General features: G+C 47.9%; 1 protein-coding gene across 2 annotated transcripts; it reads right to left on the bottom strand.

The window, feature by feature from the left end:
- Positions 1-256: 256 nt before the first annotated feature.
- LOC136104930 (D-beta-hydroxybutyrate dehydrogenase, mitochondrial-like) lies at positions 257-18,135 on the bottom strand. Of its 2 annotated transcripts, XM_065844298.2 has the most exons (5): positions 17,981-18,135; positions 14,094-14,204; positions 8,240-8,381; positions 4,163-4,315; positions 257-2,536 (listed from the first exon to the last, which is right to left on the bottom strand). In XM_065844298.2, the coding sequence occupies exons 1-5, from the start codon at positions 18,101-18,103 to the stop codon at positions 2,055-2,057; spliced, it is 1,011 nt and encodes a 336-aa protein (XP_065700370.1). In that variant the 5' UTR covers positions 18,104-18,135; the 3' UTR covers positions 257-2,054. The 2 variants fall into 2 exon arrangements, with proteins under 2 accessions (XP_065700370.1, XP_065700371.1); XM_065844299.2 differs by lacking the exon at positions 14,094-14,204 and having other exon boundaries at positions 17,981-18,131.
- Between the last annotated feature and the right edge of the window lie 3 nt (positions 18,136-18,138).

Below are 18,138 nucleotides of genomic sequence, written 5' to 3'. Positions count from 1 at the left end.
GTAATTTGAGGAAAACCACATAAAATACAAATACTGACAGTGTGTGTGTTTGCAGAGAGGCCTCTCTAGCTGCTTCTGCTGGTGAAATGGGTCATGCTGCCTGTTCTGCTCCAGGCAGTTCTCACTGAGCCTCCACAGTCCCACTACCTGCTGAACCACCACCACCTCCTTGATTACTGAGCCCAATTAAATCCCAACCTCAGATGCAAAGGGAGTGGGAAAAACAATGTAGAAAGGAGCACTGGAGACACAGACGTGCTTTACAAATCTCACAGTTTATTCTTCTCTTTGTGCAAATCAGTGCTATTTAACATTACTCACATTTCACAGTGCAAGGGGCAGAAGCGATTACAACACTGCTTCAGCTGCAGTTCAGTGGGATCGTTCCAAGTCCTGGATCCCAGGAAATCTCCACGTGCTGATGATCTGGAATAGAAAAGAACTGCACGGCCAACATTTCCAGCAGTTGTTAATTGTGATACAAACTACCTCCACAGCATCTCCAAGGGAAGCCAGTTTTCTTCCTCAGGCATCACAGCATTCACGGCTGCATGCAGACCCCAAGTATTTACAGCCAGCAGCATATAAAAAGTTTATGGCACAGTTTCCAAGTCAGACCTGGCAGGGACAGGTGACAAAAGCCCAAACCATAAGCTCTTTTCATAGTCACTTAATGTCCCATAGGACAAAGCAGAAGGAAGTTTAGCAGTAGAAGGGAAGCTGGTCCCTTGAGCGAGAGGAAGGGTCCCAGCCCGGCCAGCAGCTCCCGCAGCCGCTGGCTGCTCTGCTTGCGGCCACCACTGGGACAGAGGGAATGTGTGTGCAGCCAAGTAGCCCCAGGACTTGGAAAAATGATTAAAAACCCTATATATGGCCAACAGGAGAGACCCTTGGGGATACTGTGCAAAAGTAGCTCATACCAGTTATCAGGAAGTTCTCTGAGGAGACAATCACATGTGACATGGAACTTTCATTGTGCAATATTAAAAAAAGGAAATGTGTCACTTAAAGCACCCTTCCAGAGCTCATAGTCAGTCCACACTGGCTGCACAATGCTCCTGTTACTGTGCAAGTGCAGAGGAGATGAAACCAAATATCTGATTCAGGAATGCGAGAGCAGCTTGGCAAGAGGGAGCCGAGCATGGAGCAGTGACATGGGGGAAGCAGAAGGACAGCTGGGCAGTGTCTGCGCCACAGCTGGGTAGTTTAGGCACAGGTATTTAAGGCAGAAATCAGAGGAGCCAATTTGTTTGCTACATCAGATTCAAGCCCGTCCTGCAAAGCTCCTCGGTAGTGGGTGGAGAGGCTGCAACTCCCAGCGCCCACGGGGACTGATCAAGGGATGGCTCAGACTTCACTCCCCATTAGAAGGGCTTTTCCTTGCCCAGCCAGTCTGCAGCTGCTGGCTCTGGCAGCTCCTGGCCACAGTGCTGGGAGGGAAGAACCCTTCTTGGCAGGGATCTGAACCCCCAAGCTAGGTAATGAGGCTGTTTGGAGGCAGTGGTGCTGTTTTCCTGGAAAAAGACACAGTGCAGCAGAGCTTTCTAGCTGTACCAGGAAAACAACGTAAGGCTGTGACTGACCTATTTTCAATCAAATGGAAAATGCTGCTTTTGTTTCCCATTTTAGTTTCTCCCTTCGAGACATCTCATAGCAACAGCTTTGCTCTGCTATTAGCAGCCTGTCCTTGTTGGGAAAAGCAAGAGCAGAGCCCATTAATGAGACAAATTTATCACTGGGGGAACTCTGCTGACCTAATTACACTAGCCACATATTTGACCCATTATGTTAACCTTCAGCTGTGTCCTCCACAGTTCAAAGGTAAACACCTTTCAACTTTAATCAGGACAGCAAGGAATACAAAGAGCAAGAATTAGAAAAACAAAAAACAAACAAAAATGTCATCCCACGATGCAAGACTTGAAGCCATAACCCAAAGTGAAAGCACATGTATCTACAGGGAAGGTGCATGAGCACTGGGTGCAGACAGTCCTAGGTCAGCTCTGAGCTGTGCCTATGTACGAGCACTGGCAGGGTGCCTGAGGGATGGCCATTCACAGGGTGGCTCCTGGGACATAAAGCCAGTCGGCAATGGCAGTGGGCAGGTGAGTCATGACTTGCAGCCTCACCCACCAGTAGGTCTCCATGGGGTTATAACGGTTGTTTGGGTGTGTGGAAGTGAGCGCATCGGTGATGTCATTCAATACCAGAGACATGTCCTTCAGGCCACTGTTGATGAAGGACTTCATCAGGGCCACGTGGCGAGTGAAATACTCCCTCCCGTAGTCCTCCTGCACGGTGTCGCTGGCTCCGCTCCACAGTGCCTCAGCCTGCTTGTCAATGCCATCTGCTGTCAGGATGCCAGTTGCTGCCACAAAGTTACTGGGCTCGATGAGGATGACTCTGACACCCCAGCGGTACATCTCCTGCCGGAGGCAGTCGGAGAAGGCTGCCACCCCAAACTTGGAAATGCAATAGCAGGAGCGAGATGGACTCACCATCCGTCCCAACATGCTCGTGATATTCACCACACGGCCTAGAGAGAAAAGAGGAGGGAGAGATGATGGGCTGCGGAAGCAGCAGCCAGAACATTCTAGTAAAAAGTTGCTTCATTGGATGATGCTGATTTGTCAAATCTGAATCTTGAAGAGGTATCCAAATCCCCTGTCAAGGAGCCCTTCTCTCCTAACTCAAGCAAGGCTAGTCCCTGCTCCGACCTCCTCTGTAGATGGTACATATGCCTGCCTCTGCTTTACAAAGCATATAAAACATTTCCTTCCCAATTTCCAAGTAGGGAAGTACCCAGATCTTCTGAGGCTACTAGCTGTGTGCTCTGCTCCTGCATCTTGCTAGAGACATGTTCAAGCTCCCAGCTAGCAGCATTAGGAGCTGGAAAACACGCAACACAGCATGATGCCACAGAAGCATTCTGGTTCTTTCTGTAAGCACAACAGCCCATCTGCAGCCACTCCACCTAACACAGCTCCATGCTTCCAGACCTGAGCTGGATGGCAGAGAACCAGTGGAGGTTTCTCTGAACCAGCAGCACGGGCAGCAGAGCCTGCTCACCCGGGAAAGCCCAGTGTGCTACATGACTGGGACTGAGAGGAGACTTGATGTGCTGCTACGGGACAGCAAAGACCAATTGTCCTAACTGCCACCAGTGGCCCATGCCAGCCTGACTGCAGAACTCTGGCAGCTTGTGCTACATCCTGCACTGCCTGGGGGCAGTGACAGCAATGGTCACTCCTCTGTGGGTGGCTCTGTCCTTCCCCAAGACAATACGTGTGCAATTTTGGTTTCAGATGCACTTAGAAACAGGCCCTTGAAATCTCACCAGCTATTTTTACAGCCATGGAGCATGACACCCTTCTGCAGCTTGCAATTTTAGCTGAGAAACAAGTGGGTAGCTCTGCTCTCTCATTTCAGACCTAAGTGCAGCTTGAAGGGACTGCAAGCACCACATGCTGATCTGATGGGTAAGCTACCTTTGGTAGTGAGATGGGGCTTGGTTAGTCGGTACTTAATTTCTGGAAACAATATCTGAGAGATCTTTTCAATATAACCCCTTTCTGTCCTCACAGAACACACAGCTATGCCAGCATTCTCCCACATGCAAAGTAAAGAAGCTCTTCTGAAGTCTGCTCATATGTATTTTTTATTAATATAAACCAAAGAGTTTTGATAATATCTTACAAGACAGCAGTATTAATATCTAAATCGCTGTTGTTGACTCTCATTTATACCACCACTGCCACTCTGCAATCACCTGTCAAATGACAAATATGAAAGGAGAATATTCAGTTATCAAAACATAAGCATGTGGTGGACTCTGTAGTCCAGGATTATCTAGTCTGGTCTCCAGTCACTTTTTCTAAAGGTGTCTGGAACCCTGTGTCATATCTGCCAGCACTGCACAAAGGTCTCTGATATCCTAGGATGTTTAAGATAGCACCTGGACTGCCCCAAGGGTGGTCTGTACTACCAAATGCTTAGACTGCATGTTGAACCCTGCTGTCTAGTTCGCTTGCATGCCTCAGACACCCTCCTTGGACTGCACAGACATTCCTTGAAGCACAGTCTGAGTCATGATTTTTAGCTACATCTCTTTGCTGTGCTGCAAAAGCTCTCTCTGAGTCTTGCCACATTGCCCAGCACGTACCTTTAGCTCTGCGAATGAGGGGCAGGAAAGCCTTTGTCACCCTCACGGTGCCCCATAGGTTGATCTCTGCCACGTTCTTGTAGTTGTCTAAAGTTGTAAATTCCACTTCTCCGAAGGTTGAGATGCCAGCATTGTTCACCAGGCCCCACAGACCTGCCAACAAACACACAGTTAAAGAGCAGAGCAAGGAAGGGTCGCAGAGAAGTGACTTTTCTTGTTTTCCAAAGTAATCCAACCCCTTGACACAGAACAGGGCACTTTTGTAGAAGAAAAGTTGTAGAGAAAAAGCAAGGAGATGAAATACAGTCTCGATATATCAGAAGTGAAGCCAGTGGGGCATGTTTAGAGCACCACGGAGAGTGATGGGGTAGCATGTCTCCCCTCTAAGGTCAAATTCTGTCCTGGGGTTTTGTATGGTTGGATCTGTCCGACCCTTTTTTATATCTCCTGTTGGTCCCAGGTTTGTCTTTACTCAGTGACTCTATCATGGCTTTTGCAATTTGGAGGGGGCACTGGACTTTCCCTCAATTTAAAGAAAAAAAAAAAAAGGAAACAAATACATTTGATTTCCAAATCCCCTTCACAGCTCTGCCTCACTGTTTTGGAGAGTGCATGGTATTGATCTGCAAGTTCATGGCCCAATTAACAGTTCCTGGTATTAGTCCCGGTATTTAGTTTCCCTTAATCCTAACTATAGAAGGACACAGCAAACTTACAACCAACACTTAAAACTTGAACTTAATAACGAACATCTTTTGTGCATGCAGCCCTGTCAAAATGAAACTGACTGCACTTACCTAGAGCTTCTGTACTGAGCCCCTTACATGTCCAGCACTTAGGTGGTCACTGAGGACTTGACCCTTTGAAGAGATTACTGCAGGAGTCCCAGTGGCAAATATTTGTATGACTGAGTCCATGCTTCATGAATTTGTTGAAGCACAGGACTACACAGCCATAAACTGCAGGAGGAACAAACAGAAGAGCTGGAACAAGATAATAGGGTTGTTCCTCATTAGATGTCTTGCCATACACCATAGTTATTTTTCACTGTGTAAGTACCCAGTTGGAGTTTGGGCCCTTTTCTACTCCCTGACCTTCCTCTCACCACCAAGAACACACACAGGGCTAAGGAGGAGTCTCCACGTCCGGGGAGCTCCGACATTGCTATCAAAAGCACCCACATCATGTCACCCTGTTGATAAAACTTATCAAGCTCTCTCTCAAAAATGTTTGAGCTGTTTGCCCTGCCTGTGCTCCTTAGTTTCCCTGCCCTGATGTATGAAAGTCTTTTAGTAACTTCCAGCCTTTATTTATTCAGTCAGATAGTAACTGTTTATTGCATCAAATACAGCCCTCTAAGCAAATTGCAATATTCCACCATTGCCCAATAAATACCAATGGAATTTATCTTCCTGGTGCATTTAAAAACACCTGCATGCATTGCTAAACTGGCTCCCTGATCTTATGCCAACCCTCATAACCCTGCCCTGTTCCCAATCAAGTTCATTTTCCCTGAAGGCTGTTGACCAGCCATGTATAGTGGACCAGGAAAGCTGTTTAGGACAACAGCTAAGTTGTGGTCTCCAGCAAAACCCAAGAAAACATCTTGCTCACCTATCCTTCCATTGTTATTAATTCAAGTTTCTAAATGCTGCAGTCAGTTTTATTCCTGCTCTGCCCAAGATCCCCTTCCTGTTGCTCCTGCACTTACAGAAGCTGCCAGCTCTAATGGATCGAGATAATTCCGAAAATCACACTCATCTGGGAGCCAGCAGAGCATCTCAGCCTGAAGAGGGTCCACTGTGCTGCTGCAAAGCAGGCTCTAATTGCTAGCAGGAGGAGTATGGAAACAGGGCATCTGATGGTGTAATTTCACCAGTAACAAAAGCTATGCAGAGCAAATTTGGCAGGGATTTAGTGAAGACCACAAAATACAAACTGTCAGTCCCAAACTGACCTCTGCAGAGCATTCCTTATTTTAAATTCCTCTACAACGATTTCCAGTTTCTTGGGTTACGAGGTTAGATTTGGGGGACATTCATGAAAACATCACTTACAATAGCTCATTCTTGGAATGTCATTGCTCACCGATCGGGTCACATTATGTTTGTACTCATAGGTACCTGGTCACAGGGCTGTTTGCTGGACAGCAATGTGTTTATCAAGCAGGGCCTTATCACTTTTATTTCTTTCGTGTCAACAAAACAGTGGGAATGGCGTAAGATGAAAAACACACACGGGCACTCCCACCGAAATGAGTTTAGCCTTATGTAAACAGCACAGTGAGAAGAGGTATAAAAGTACAGCACAAGAACTGCTCTGCACCAGCTCCTCTGGGGCCACGCTTGGGTGCAACAAGCACCTCTGTGCAAGGCACCTCAGTGCCAACAGTCTCTACATTCCAGTGCTTTTTATTGAGCACTATTTATTTGCAAGCCACAACCTCAGTCACACTGCTGCACTGCAAAAGAAGCCTTTGCTGCTACAAACAACTACAGGATAAGGCTCTTGAGCAGGAGGAACCGGTCCAACTTGCTAATCAAGAATGCAAGACTCCTCTGTCCCTGCTACACACAAGGTTTTGCAAACACTGCTGCATTTATGAAGCAACAGAGCTGCTCTCTCATGAGCTTTCACGCAGGGGGAGATGGCTCTGTGCCACCACTGCTGTTGCTGGGCTCTTCAGGAAAAGCTCGAGAAGCTGTGAAATGTGTGACAAGGGCTGGGTGATTGTGTAGGAAGAAAAATCACGCAGAGAGAACATGTGTGGGAACAGAGCTTGTACATAACTCAGTTACATTTCATATGCTTGTTTTAGCAGGAAGGGTGCACTCAGGTAATTGGCATTAAGATTAGAGCTACTGCTATTTACTAGCTTTATAGTTGCTGTGATGAAGACAGGCCCATGGCAATCTTATCCATGCTTCAAGAGGAGCAACCAGCCTCTGGCTACACAACCCACAACTCTTGGAGCCACAGATGTGAAACTTCAGCCTCAGCCTGAGTCTACAGCTGCTGCCCAGCTTGCTGCTTGCACAGAAGCTACAGGCAAGAAGCCTCACAGCCTCACCACATGCGAAGAGGTGAGGTAGTGTCACACCGTGCTTCATCCAACAGCTCCCATCCCATTGCCAAACCACTCACACGGGGAGCTGCTTGATACCCAAACCAGCAGCCAAGCCACACAGCGATGAAATCAGCCATCCCTTCCCCTGGGTAGCTCTGCTCCACTCAAGTCCAGATGTCAGTTCAAGGGCAGACATGGAGCACCTTGGCACCAGCACCATCTTGAACTGCCTGTGCTGTCACGGACTGGTCCTGCAACAAGCACCCTCCTGCCTTCCCAGCCTCGTGCACGTTTCCAAGAAGGAAGGAAGCACACAGAAGGGACTCCTACCTTCTTCCACGTGCTCCTGGGGCCTGTGAGTTGGACTTTAGGTGGTGTGTGGACTAAGGTGGTCTATGGCCATCCTAGATTCTGTTGCACATCTCCTTTGAGATGTTGCATAGCAAGCCAAAAACATGGACTGACCTGGCTGAGGAACAATCCAGGTTCATGGGCAGCTCAGTTCTGTGCTCCAGCTCAGCACTCAGTTACACAAACAAGCTATACCAGCACAGCAGAGGGGACAGCAGCAAGCAGCCAAGGCCTGTCATCCCTTCACTAGCAGGGTCACCACAGAAAGGTCTGTGGGAGCCAGGCAGGAGCACCAAGAGGGGATCAGGCTCTGCTCACCCTATGCCTTCACAGACACTTGAAGAGAGAGACACAGGCTCCAGTGGGCTTGCTGCCACTCATTGCTTTTTATAGGATGTAGAGTTAAGCCTCACCCTCTTGCTGGTCTTGGTCTCTTCCCATGTGGACATCACATCAACGGCAAGACAATTCTTCTCACTGACCCAGGTACGGCACTGCCTGACAGCCGCACACTGCTGCAAGTTAGCCAGGCTTGTTAACTCTATTTTGGAGGCGCAGAGATGTGACGACCTGGCCAGTGCATGGCCTGCTCTGTAGGAAGGATTCCATGAGCACAGCAAATAGCCAGCTGTGCTGGAAATAAGAATATCTCCACACACCTCCCTCTGGCTGCTTCAGGGTCCTCTTCACGAAATCCACAGCCTGAGCCACCTCCTGGTCACTGCAGACATCCATCTGTAGCACCTGCATGCGATCCGACTTCATGGTCTTCAGCTCCCTGGCTCCATCTCCATTCTTGTCCTGCTCAGAAGAAAAGGCAGATTTCCTGCTAAGACAGCCAAGGAACAGCAATGCAGCTCAGGGTCAGGCATGTTAACATGGACAAGAAACAGAAGCTATGTAAATTGCACACAGAGCTGTAAACCTGATGCACAAATAGGCACAAAAGCCACATGAACCAGCATGCAACCCACCACCATCTTCCTCTTCCCTCCAGCACAGCCTTGTATCTCCATCAGTGACCCACTGCTCTGCAGGGCCACACAGCCCATGCTGTGGCTCCTCACACAGCAGGTTTCACACCCATCACACTGTCAAATCCTGCACCAGCCTGGGATAACCATAGGTGACCCTCCACTGCCTCAGTCTCCATGCTGTGCAAACACTTGTACAGAAATCAGAGTCAGATTTTTCTAGGTTTAAAAGCAAAAGGCTAATTAGGCACCGTAGTCATCTCACTCCAAAATATTGCCTGGCTTCTAATGAAACAGTATTGGCAGAGCACTCTGAAAACAAGACAGCAGGGACACCTTTGACATACCTAATAACAAACAGTCTGGCGCTACAGGACACAGCAGGAAACATTTACAGCTGAACATATATAAGAATTACACTTGGCTCTTACTCCATAACAGAACGGTGCACAGGAACACATGCACAGTGGAGATCTGCCACACCACAAGATGACAGACACCAGGCATCAAAGGAAGAGATTCTGGCTGCGAAAGCAAGAACAAGTCTGTCTTCCCCCCCACTCCGACACACACATTACAGGTAATAAGAATACAATGGCTCTGCTTTCTTTTCTATCTTTTCCCTTTCTTTCCTCCCTCCCTCTGTTACTATTGTGGGTTTTTTTTAGTCAAGCCTAAACACAGCTCTAATCCCAAATTTTACCTGTCCACTTCCAGATATGATTGCTGTCTAACCCTAGCTTGGGTGGTATACAACAAATAAAAGTCAATAGAGCACAGATTAGCCATGCAGTTCCACAGCAGGCTTGGGGCATAATTCACCAAACCAGTCCCCGAGTCACGGGCTCTGCCGCGCTGGGGAGGCAGGAGTTATGAATCGGTGAGTCACGGCGCCTGGCTGCTGCTCTGCCTCAGCGCTTGATACCAACTCCCACAGCGCAAGGGCAGCTGAGGTGAGGAACCCTCCCACAGTCACCCGCTCAGCCGCCTCTGCAGCCAGGATAATGTAAAACCATGGAACCACTCAGTTTTTTCTATACATATCTCAGGCTGGTTAATGAATGTGGTCTACAACATCTCGCCTCCACCTTCAGTCCAGTGAGTAATGATGTGTAATGAAAGAAAAGAGCTGAAATGTCCATTTCGGCCTTGAGCAAGACAGAGTAGCTTTATTTAAAATCAATATGTAGTTACACTGGAGGTATGACAATAGTAGGAAAGAGTTTCTGGCCCTATGGCTGCATAGCATTTCACAACTGATGTATTTCCAGGTATCACAAGAACAGCAAATAAAGACTTGAAGCTTTCTAATGCACATCAAACACGGTGACATGCTGGGTCTAGCCCTCTTATCCAGCCACAAAAAGAATCCCTAAGAGTGGCATTACAAGTAGTTAACAACATTGTCACCAAAATATTATATTCCCTTTGAAATGTGCAATATCAATTGGAGCCACTTTTCATAGTTACAGACACCACCTCAGCTACTATTTAACTGTAAAACGAATTGCTTAACTCTTATCCAGAAAACCTCTTCACAAATGCAGCAGACATGTATTTTTATGGAAAGAAGTTGAGTATCATCTTATGCTCTATGGCCTGCAAGGGCTGTAAGCACATTCCCTTTCCAGATACCCACATAGTACTTTCTCCTTGTTTTTTAAATGGCAGATTTGCTGGCTGGGAAGATACCTGGAGCAGTTCCCATGGGAGCAGCCAGCACTCACCACAGAGACCTTCAGTGGGACTTGGCCATCTCCTCCCACGTCCCTCATTTCCCCTGGTTATCCTGCCCTCACAGCCCCACGTGGTTCTGGCTCCCACCCCACCCTCCGCCTGCCCAGGAAGCCCCACAGCCACACGAGCCCTCTCCACCCAGCAGGAGAGCCTTGCTCCAGTTTTCGGTTGCCTCCCCTTCCCCTGCCTCGCTCCTTTCCTGGTTCGGTGGATCCCAATGCAGCTGGTGCTGAGGGACAGGCAGATCACACAGGGCTCACCCATAGCCCACGGAACCGTGAACTTTCCTCAGGAAGCTGGTGGGATTCAGGATGAGGTCCTGGCCAGCCCTTGGGCACCTGCAGCGAGGTGTCAGGGGAATCAGGAAGCCACAAACACAATGCTAAACGCCCGCGGATCCGGCCAGCTCGCTCCATCTGCGTCAGTTCCCCCTCACCCGCTGCTGCCTGTCCACCCGCTCCCTTCCTGTGTTTCCTAGGCAGAACACCTTGTATTTGTCATTACTGGTTTCCACCAAATTGATTTCAGACTCTCTCCCACCTATCAGTATAATTTTGAACCCTACTCCCCAAAGGACCTGCAATCCTCTCTGTTTCGCTCATCTATTTCCAAGTGAACTCTCTATTCCAGGGGGGACTTCCAAGAAAACTTCCCTGGGACTGAACCGCAATCACAGGCTCAGAGCATAAGTTTGCTCATGAGACTATCATGAGAGACTGTGTCAAAACCCTTATTCAGGATACATTTATTGCTTCCCCTTTAACCAGGCTGCAGCTTAGACAGAATGAGATTACACTGACATGGCAAAGTCTGTTCCTGGTAAACTTATCCAATGTGTATCACACTATAATCTAGACATTTGTAAAACTGACAGTTCACTGTGTTGCAACTTCATCCAGCACACCAAAGGTGAGCTGTCTGGTTGGGAATTCCTGAGTCTGTCTCCTTTGGGAAGTACAGCACCCATCCTCCCCCAGCCTTCTGGAAATCCCCTGGCCTTCAGGTGCTCCTGAAAATACCACCCATGGGGCAGAAATCACAATGGCTCATCCTTAAATGTTCTTATGTCTTGTCAGGCCTGGTGAACTCAAGCACAGCCATTTATGCAAACTTGCCCTGCTCTTTTCCTTTTCTTGCCTGCAGTCCTCATGAAAACTGCTGCAGAAGGCATCTGAAAACAATTTTTCTTTTTTTAAGTAATATCACAGAAAGTAAGACAATGATTACTTCAACTGTTTGTGTACTTTCTACTTTTCAGGTTATTTTGTAATCGGTTTCTGTGTGCTTTTCCATCTTAATACGAATATATTAACAGGAACTTTCTCCATGGACTTAAACGACCATGCTAAATGAAATCCCTTTTGCACTTGATCCTGTCCAGCTCTGTACCAGCTGCCTGCAGTACTCTCATTATTTCTATAGCTTCATTTTTGACTGTCTGATTATTAAAAAGCTCCTGATGCACCTGGCAGTGTACCATCTTGTATTTAATGTAAGACCCTTCTGTGCTGGCTAGTGCATCAGGGATTCTTTAATTCCCAGGATAAAAGCACACAAGTAAGTGATGATGGAGTAATTAAGTGCGAACTAATACCCTGGAACCTGCTCTATGACAACTGCCCCCATACCTGCTCTGACCCTGCAGTGAACCTCCAGGCAGCTCACTCTTCTCTTATGGCAGGAGAACTTTCCTTGCAATTGTCACCAGCAGTTACATGTGCATGGCCAGTTACCACAGGGCAGCTGCATTTCCAGCCACATCACGTGCACTCCTTCACTTATCAGCAATAACCACAAGCGATCTGACCCGACAGCTCCCTGCCTTCACTGATGGTTCCTGCTGCTGTTGGATCCACCATCCTTTTCTGCAGCCACTATGTGTTTCTTTTCTCAGAGCAGTCAGCTCCAGATTCATAACCATTTTCATCCCAAGCACAATCTACCACTAGATTTTCAGTAAGCTCCTGCACATCAATTTTTAAATTCCTAGGCTACGATCTCCCTCAACCAACACAAGGCTGTCCCACGAGAATGCTGCCTGTCCCAAGAACTGTAGAAAGCATTTGGCTGTATTAGTTTTGCAAGAGCTACCCAGATAACTAAGTTACCACCAGACCCAGACCTTCACATGCACTTAACAGCAGACAAAACAACACTGACAATCCAGGGTGGAGGAAGAAAAACCAAAAAAAAAGACAACCACCCATGAGTTAAATCCTAGGACACTAAGTCCAGGTGTCCTGAAAATTTATTAACACACAAAACAAGAAAAATCACATTCTCTCACACTCTGCCCCTTCAGGGTGCTCAGTCAATCTCCTGAAAGTCACCTGCAAATCAACTATGATTGCTGATGAATTTTCCACTACCACACAGAATACAAGTCCTGAACCACGAAAGTTTCGGCTCAGAGTAAGAAGCTGCCAGGCCACATCAGAGGGGATGCTGAGAGCTGCCCAGCCATTCTGGCACAGGCAATGATCTGTGACCAACAAGTATTTTTTTTTCCAGTCAATAAAACTAGCAAGTAGGGGGTCACTTCAGGAGCATTTATTTTCTACATCTGGCTTCAATTGGAGCTTGGCCCTCTCAGCTCCACACTAAGGTGCTTCCGTCTGAACAGCCCTCCCACACCACCCCATCTCCCCTTTCCTTTCTGTTGCCTACACCTGCTGCTCAGCAAAGTGAGTGCCTGACTTGCTTTCACCACAGAGACAGGCATCCCAAAGCAGTGTATGACATGATAACTGAAGGATTTACAGAGCCTCCACATGGAAATTTCCAAATACTGGCAATTTTCCAACAGGACTCTCTTGTTCTCAAGTTACACAATACGTCAGCTGACAATAACTTTCCCTTCTGGTGAAGAACATAACTTCTGCTGAGATCACATAGGCAACAAGGGTCACCTTTTCTTTGTTTGTTCTTGCCGTCCACACTACTCAAGAATCTGTGGTCATCACTCCCTGAGCACCTGTGCCAAAATGACCATCTTCAAATGGAGAAACAAGAACTGATTTTGAACAATTCAGGTCAGCAATTATATGAGTTTTGACTATCAAAACAGCAAAAAAAAGCATAGTAAGGGTAAAAGCCCAGATGAAATGGAAGCGGAGCCGGACCAGTTTATAAAGAGGATTACACAACATGGTTACCTGCAAAAGCTTGGACTGGGACTTGGGTCTGCAACAACTTCTGATTCAGTGTGCCTAAACTGATTTCTTAAAACAAGTGTGCCCAACATAGGTGGCAGAAGGTGAGACCTACTATGAGAAAGGTACTGAAATTTGTTTATTCAGCTACCCAGAAACTGAATAACTTCTACAGAAGCTGTAGAAGCACAGTTGGAAGGCACTTTGGAAACAGAACCTCGACAAGACAGGAGAGGCAGCTTGGAAATGAGTTTAAGGAAAGTGTCCCTAAAGAAAAGTGTCAGAATGAAAGACAGCAACAGAACTGCCAGAGAAGACAGAAAGCCATAGTGCCATAGCAATCTGGACTATCAGATTCAGCGAGTGTGTTGCAGTGCTGCTGAGAGGCTTCCAGCAGTGAACACTGTTGTGCAAGCTGCTCTGCACCCAGGCAGCTGACAGACTGCCTGGGTGCCCTAAGAAGCTCAGAATTACAGGACTGACAGGATGCAACAGGCAGATGAAGCAATGGAAGCTGTCATGATCCCTGCTCTCTGCACTTCCCCCAGGTCTTGGACTAGGGTAAATGAAGGCTTCAGATTAAGATGATGTTGCTTAAGAAGCATTTTTCCTACAAGCAGAGAAGAATTTTGATCAATATTACTACTCACCGCAAGCAAGCATCCAGCAAAAACAGTAAATCCCTTTGCGTGGAGCTGTTTTGCCAAGGCATGTCCAAAACCTTTGTCACAGCCTGTTATCAGCACCGCCTTCCCTTCACCCTGTGTGGGGAAAGCGAGTGACAATCCCATCAGATCTTGCCGTGCTGCAGGCACCCCCAGCACCCAGCGACACAGCACGGGAGCAGCCTGCAGCCCTGCAGCCAGGGCCAGCCCATGCTTGGGACGTGCAATTCCAGCTGCAAACCACAGTGGGCACATAACTGTCTGCACACTAATCTGACTGCAATCTAAACCAAACAGTTTCAGTGGAGCTTCTGCTGGGTCAACCAGCGTAAATGAGATGACAAGATTCCTGTGTAGCAATGTAACCAGCTCCCAAATACTGTGAAATCGTAAATTTATTCCATTGCCAGTCTGCAGCAACTTGTGTTGCCTTGATACCCAAGCTAGAACAGTCACTCTTTCTCTCAAGTATCAGTGGCCAAAACAGAACAGAAATATTTCAAAAATAGTCAGTGACCTAACAGCTCACGGGCATTACAAGAGCAGCACAGAAAACATCCAAACGACAGATTGTCACCTGCATGGACTGGACAGCAGCTCTTTTAGCTGCAGAGTGACTTTCTATGTTCTGTTCCCACCTACTCCCACTCTATGCAGTACTTTCCATGCTGTGTCTTGGCGTGCAGTAATGTGACTACAGGTTAGGATTTCCTCTGAAACACTGCAGTTTTTACAGGAAAAAATTATCAGATCCTACAGTTCTCTCCTACATTATTATCTTTTGACTGACAGATATATTGAGAGAGAAGATTTGATACTCCATCTGGTATGCAACAACAGGCTTGTGATAGATCTGAAAATAGAATCCCAAATCCCAAAGAGAATCCTGTACAGAAACACTGCACCTTCACCCTCTTTCTTTGCTTGAAAGGCATTTCTCCCCTGCTCTTCCCATCACAGCTGTGGAGCAATGAACTCACAGAGCTGAGCCCAACTCCCAGGCACCCAGCTGCAGCGTGCACGCTGCTCCGAACTGAAAACATGTTCCTGAGGCAATAATGTGATAAAGCAATAAAGATCTAGATAATGCTGTAAGGAAGTGAGGTCACCGCCATCTCTGGGGACACATCTGCAGCTAACATTCCCTGTTACTGTATTAACCACAGCTGCAATATGAACACTCTTATTTTATACTACTTACACATGAATCGCACTGTCTTGTCCAGCCACTTTTTCAAACAGAAATGGGGCAACCACCAGTGCTCTCTGATCTCATTCTGCTGACATGCATGGTAGAGAAGCAGCAATAAGAAATAATTGCAGTGCGATAGCAATCAGAGCGTTACTGCACAAGCTCAAGATATGCAGGCAGCAATAAGGAGCTACACCCTGTCCTGTCCCGTTCCAGATTTCAGACTGAAGCTATTGTTTTCAAAGGTGAGTCATGGACTGAAGTCAAAATCAGAACAGACCAAAAGTCTATCCTGCATTCATCATACAAACACCCACACTAACACTGATGCCTACACACCAGCAAAGAGCACCCAGCTATAGGCTGGCTCTAGTAAAGATCTGAAATTAGCTACAGCTAAAGGACATACCATAAGTGGGAATTAAACATACTGTGTTCACTCTTAATCTAATTTACAGTGATACAACTCCATGAATGATGAGGATCAAGTATGAACCAGATCACAGAATTTGCCAAGGTTACCTCCCACATTAATTCAGCAACCTGGCCCTTGGAGAAGAACAGATGTGACTCTTTTCTCTGCCTTAGCTCCTTGGACCCTTTGCTGCTGAATCCTGAAGACAGAGAGCTCCCCGAATAGGCATAAATGAGCTGGAGATAAAGAATTGTGATCACTTCCAGAGCCCAGGACAGGCAAACAGAGATGATACCCAATCCTCAGCTATCATTAACTTTCTCCATCAGCTGGTCTAAAAAGGACACAGCTGAGCTAAAAGCAAATGGCAGGCTAGGCAGCTGGTTTTATTTCTCAGGTTAAAAAAAAAAAAAGAAATTAACAACAACAAACACCTACCCAGCCACAAACAAACAAAAAGAAACCAAACAAACCAACCACCAAAATGTACACAAGGTTTAAAAATCCTCTCAGCTGTCTGTAATGGGAGAAAAGTGAGGAACAACTTCCACTACGAAAAGGTTCTTCTGATTTGTTAATTACTTGCTATTACCCTAATTGCTGGTAATAAAACATGACTACAGCAGCATGATTTGTAACAGACTGAGGCCCCAGCAGGACTAATGAGTGTGCAAAAACCCAAGCAATGTAACAGATCTCACATCTGTAGCTGCCCCTGTCTTTGTGTCATGTCTGATGGTCATAGAGCTTCCAGAATGAGAGCAGGGAGCGACCCCATTGCCAGCCAAAAATATCCTATCCCCAAAAGTCCTCCCAACACAGAAAAGCCGGATCATCCTTATCTCCTGAGAGTCCCAAGATAAGGCCTAATGGGCCCCACGCCTGCAGTTTGATAAGGTCAGTCTGCAGCTTACAGTTCTACAGAATGCTGAGACAGACAGACAGGACTGGCTCTCACCTCTCTTGCTGGCACCACAGTGACCTTGATCAGCGTTTAGAGGAACTTCAGCTGCCTCACTTGCTGACCATCACGCCGTGCCCTCAGGAGATACTGCACAGGAGACAGCGCTCGGCGTACCGCGCTGCCAGGGCACCCGGGGCTGCTCAGAGTGCAGTCACTTCTTGTGCTGGAGCAGCTGCTGTGGCATCTGGGCAGGGTAAGACTGTCTGTGTCCTCACTGTGTGATCCACAGCACTGCAATACACGTTCCACACAGCTCAAACAGCCCCTGCGAGGCAGCCTGATTTTAACCTGCAGCCAGCTCAGGTGCACACACCTCACTAGCTTTTCCTACAGGTATACAATCACTTTGTTAAATAGTAGAACTTATTTTACTCACGCAGGTGATCTCAAAATTATGAACAGTTATTGCAAAGGAGGGTAAGGAAAGCAAAGTTGCTTTGTCAGCCTCAGTCCCTCTGCAGTGTGGAACGCACCATGCTTTCCTAGCCTTCATCCTCTTTCACTGTGTCACTTGCTTTCTGGATCCTGTTCCCTTTGATACCCTCCCCTGACCATTTGCTTGTTATCAAACAGATTAATTTGAAGATGAGAGCAGTTAAACAGTAAACGTTCCATGTTCCTTATTTCCAGGGTCAGGAAGTTGAGGTTTTCAATTCCAGGAAAGGGAACTGAAATATTCACCTAAGGGAAGGTATTTTCTCAGGTGGGAGAGGGATGGGGAATGCCAGAGGAGCAGAGCTGATGGAAGAGTGAAGCAGGAGGCTGCACACTGGCTTATGTGGCTGTTTCAGAGGGCACGGCTGAGCTGGAGGCCCTGGTGCAAGATCTGGCAGGTTCTTCCTGGTGCCTGTACAAAGGTTGTCTGGAGCATGAGCAAGGGCTCAGTTAACTCCAATCCAGCAAAAGAGCCCCAAACATTAAGTGTTATTTAAAAAACATATAGAATAGTTATGCGATTCTGATCCATTCACAGGGCTTTTATTCTTACACTCGCTTCCGAACAAAACCCACGTCCCTGCTGTTTCTCGAACCCACGGACGACAGCGGGTTCTGCAAGGCAGCAGGTGGCCGCACCGCAGCCAGCCCGGCGTTCTCGTCCCGGGCAGTGCCGGTTCGGTCTCCGGCCGCCCGGCCCGCGCGCTCTCACCGCTCCCGCCACAGGCGCGAGAGCCGCGGTTCAACTGCCGCCGGCTACACGAGCGGGGCTGAGGCCGCGGCACCATTTTGGGCCCCTGGGGAGCCTCCCCCTGGCGAGCCCCAGACGGGGCCGAAGCCCCCCAGCCCCTCGCCGCGGTACTCACGGGCAGGGCGCGGCGGGCCCGCCGCGGCAGGAGAAGGAGGAGGCGGCGGCCCAGGCACCGCCCGCCGCCCGCCAGCAGCAGCGCGGCGCCCAGCGCCAGCAGCAGCGTGGCAGCGGCCCGCATCGCCACAACCTATCGCCGCCGTCTGCCGCCGCCAC

This window comes from Patagioenas fasciata, chromosome 9 (assembly GCF_037038585.1).
Source record: "Patagioenas fasciata isolate bPatFas1 chromosome 9, bPatFas1.hap1, whole genome shotgun sequence".
Lineage (NCBI taxonomy): Eukaryota > Metazoa > Chordata > Aves > Columbiformes > Columbidae > Patagioenas > Patagioenas fasciata.
The sequence above is the reverse complement of the archived record's forward strand: the minus strand, read 5'-3'. Positions and strand labels throughout refer to the sequence as shown.

Coding starts and splice junctions, on each gene's coding strand:
- LOC136104930 (XM_065844298.2), bottom strand. CDS start 18,103: ATGCGGGCCGCTGCCACGCTGCTGCTGGCGCTGGGCGCCGCGCTGCTG. Junction 14,205..17,980: donor GGGCCCGCCGCGCCCTGCCC/GTGAGTACCGCG, acceptor TTCCCCACACAG/GGTGAAGGGAAGGCGGTGCT. Junction 2,537..4,162: donor CCTCATTCGCAGAGCTAAAG/GTACGTGCTGGG, acceptor TTTTCTCTCTAG/GCCGTGTGGTGAATATCACG.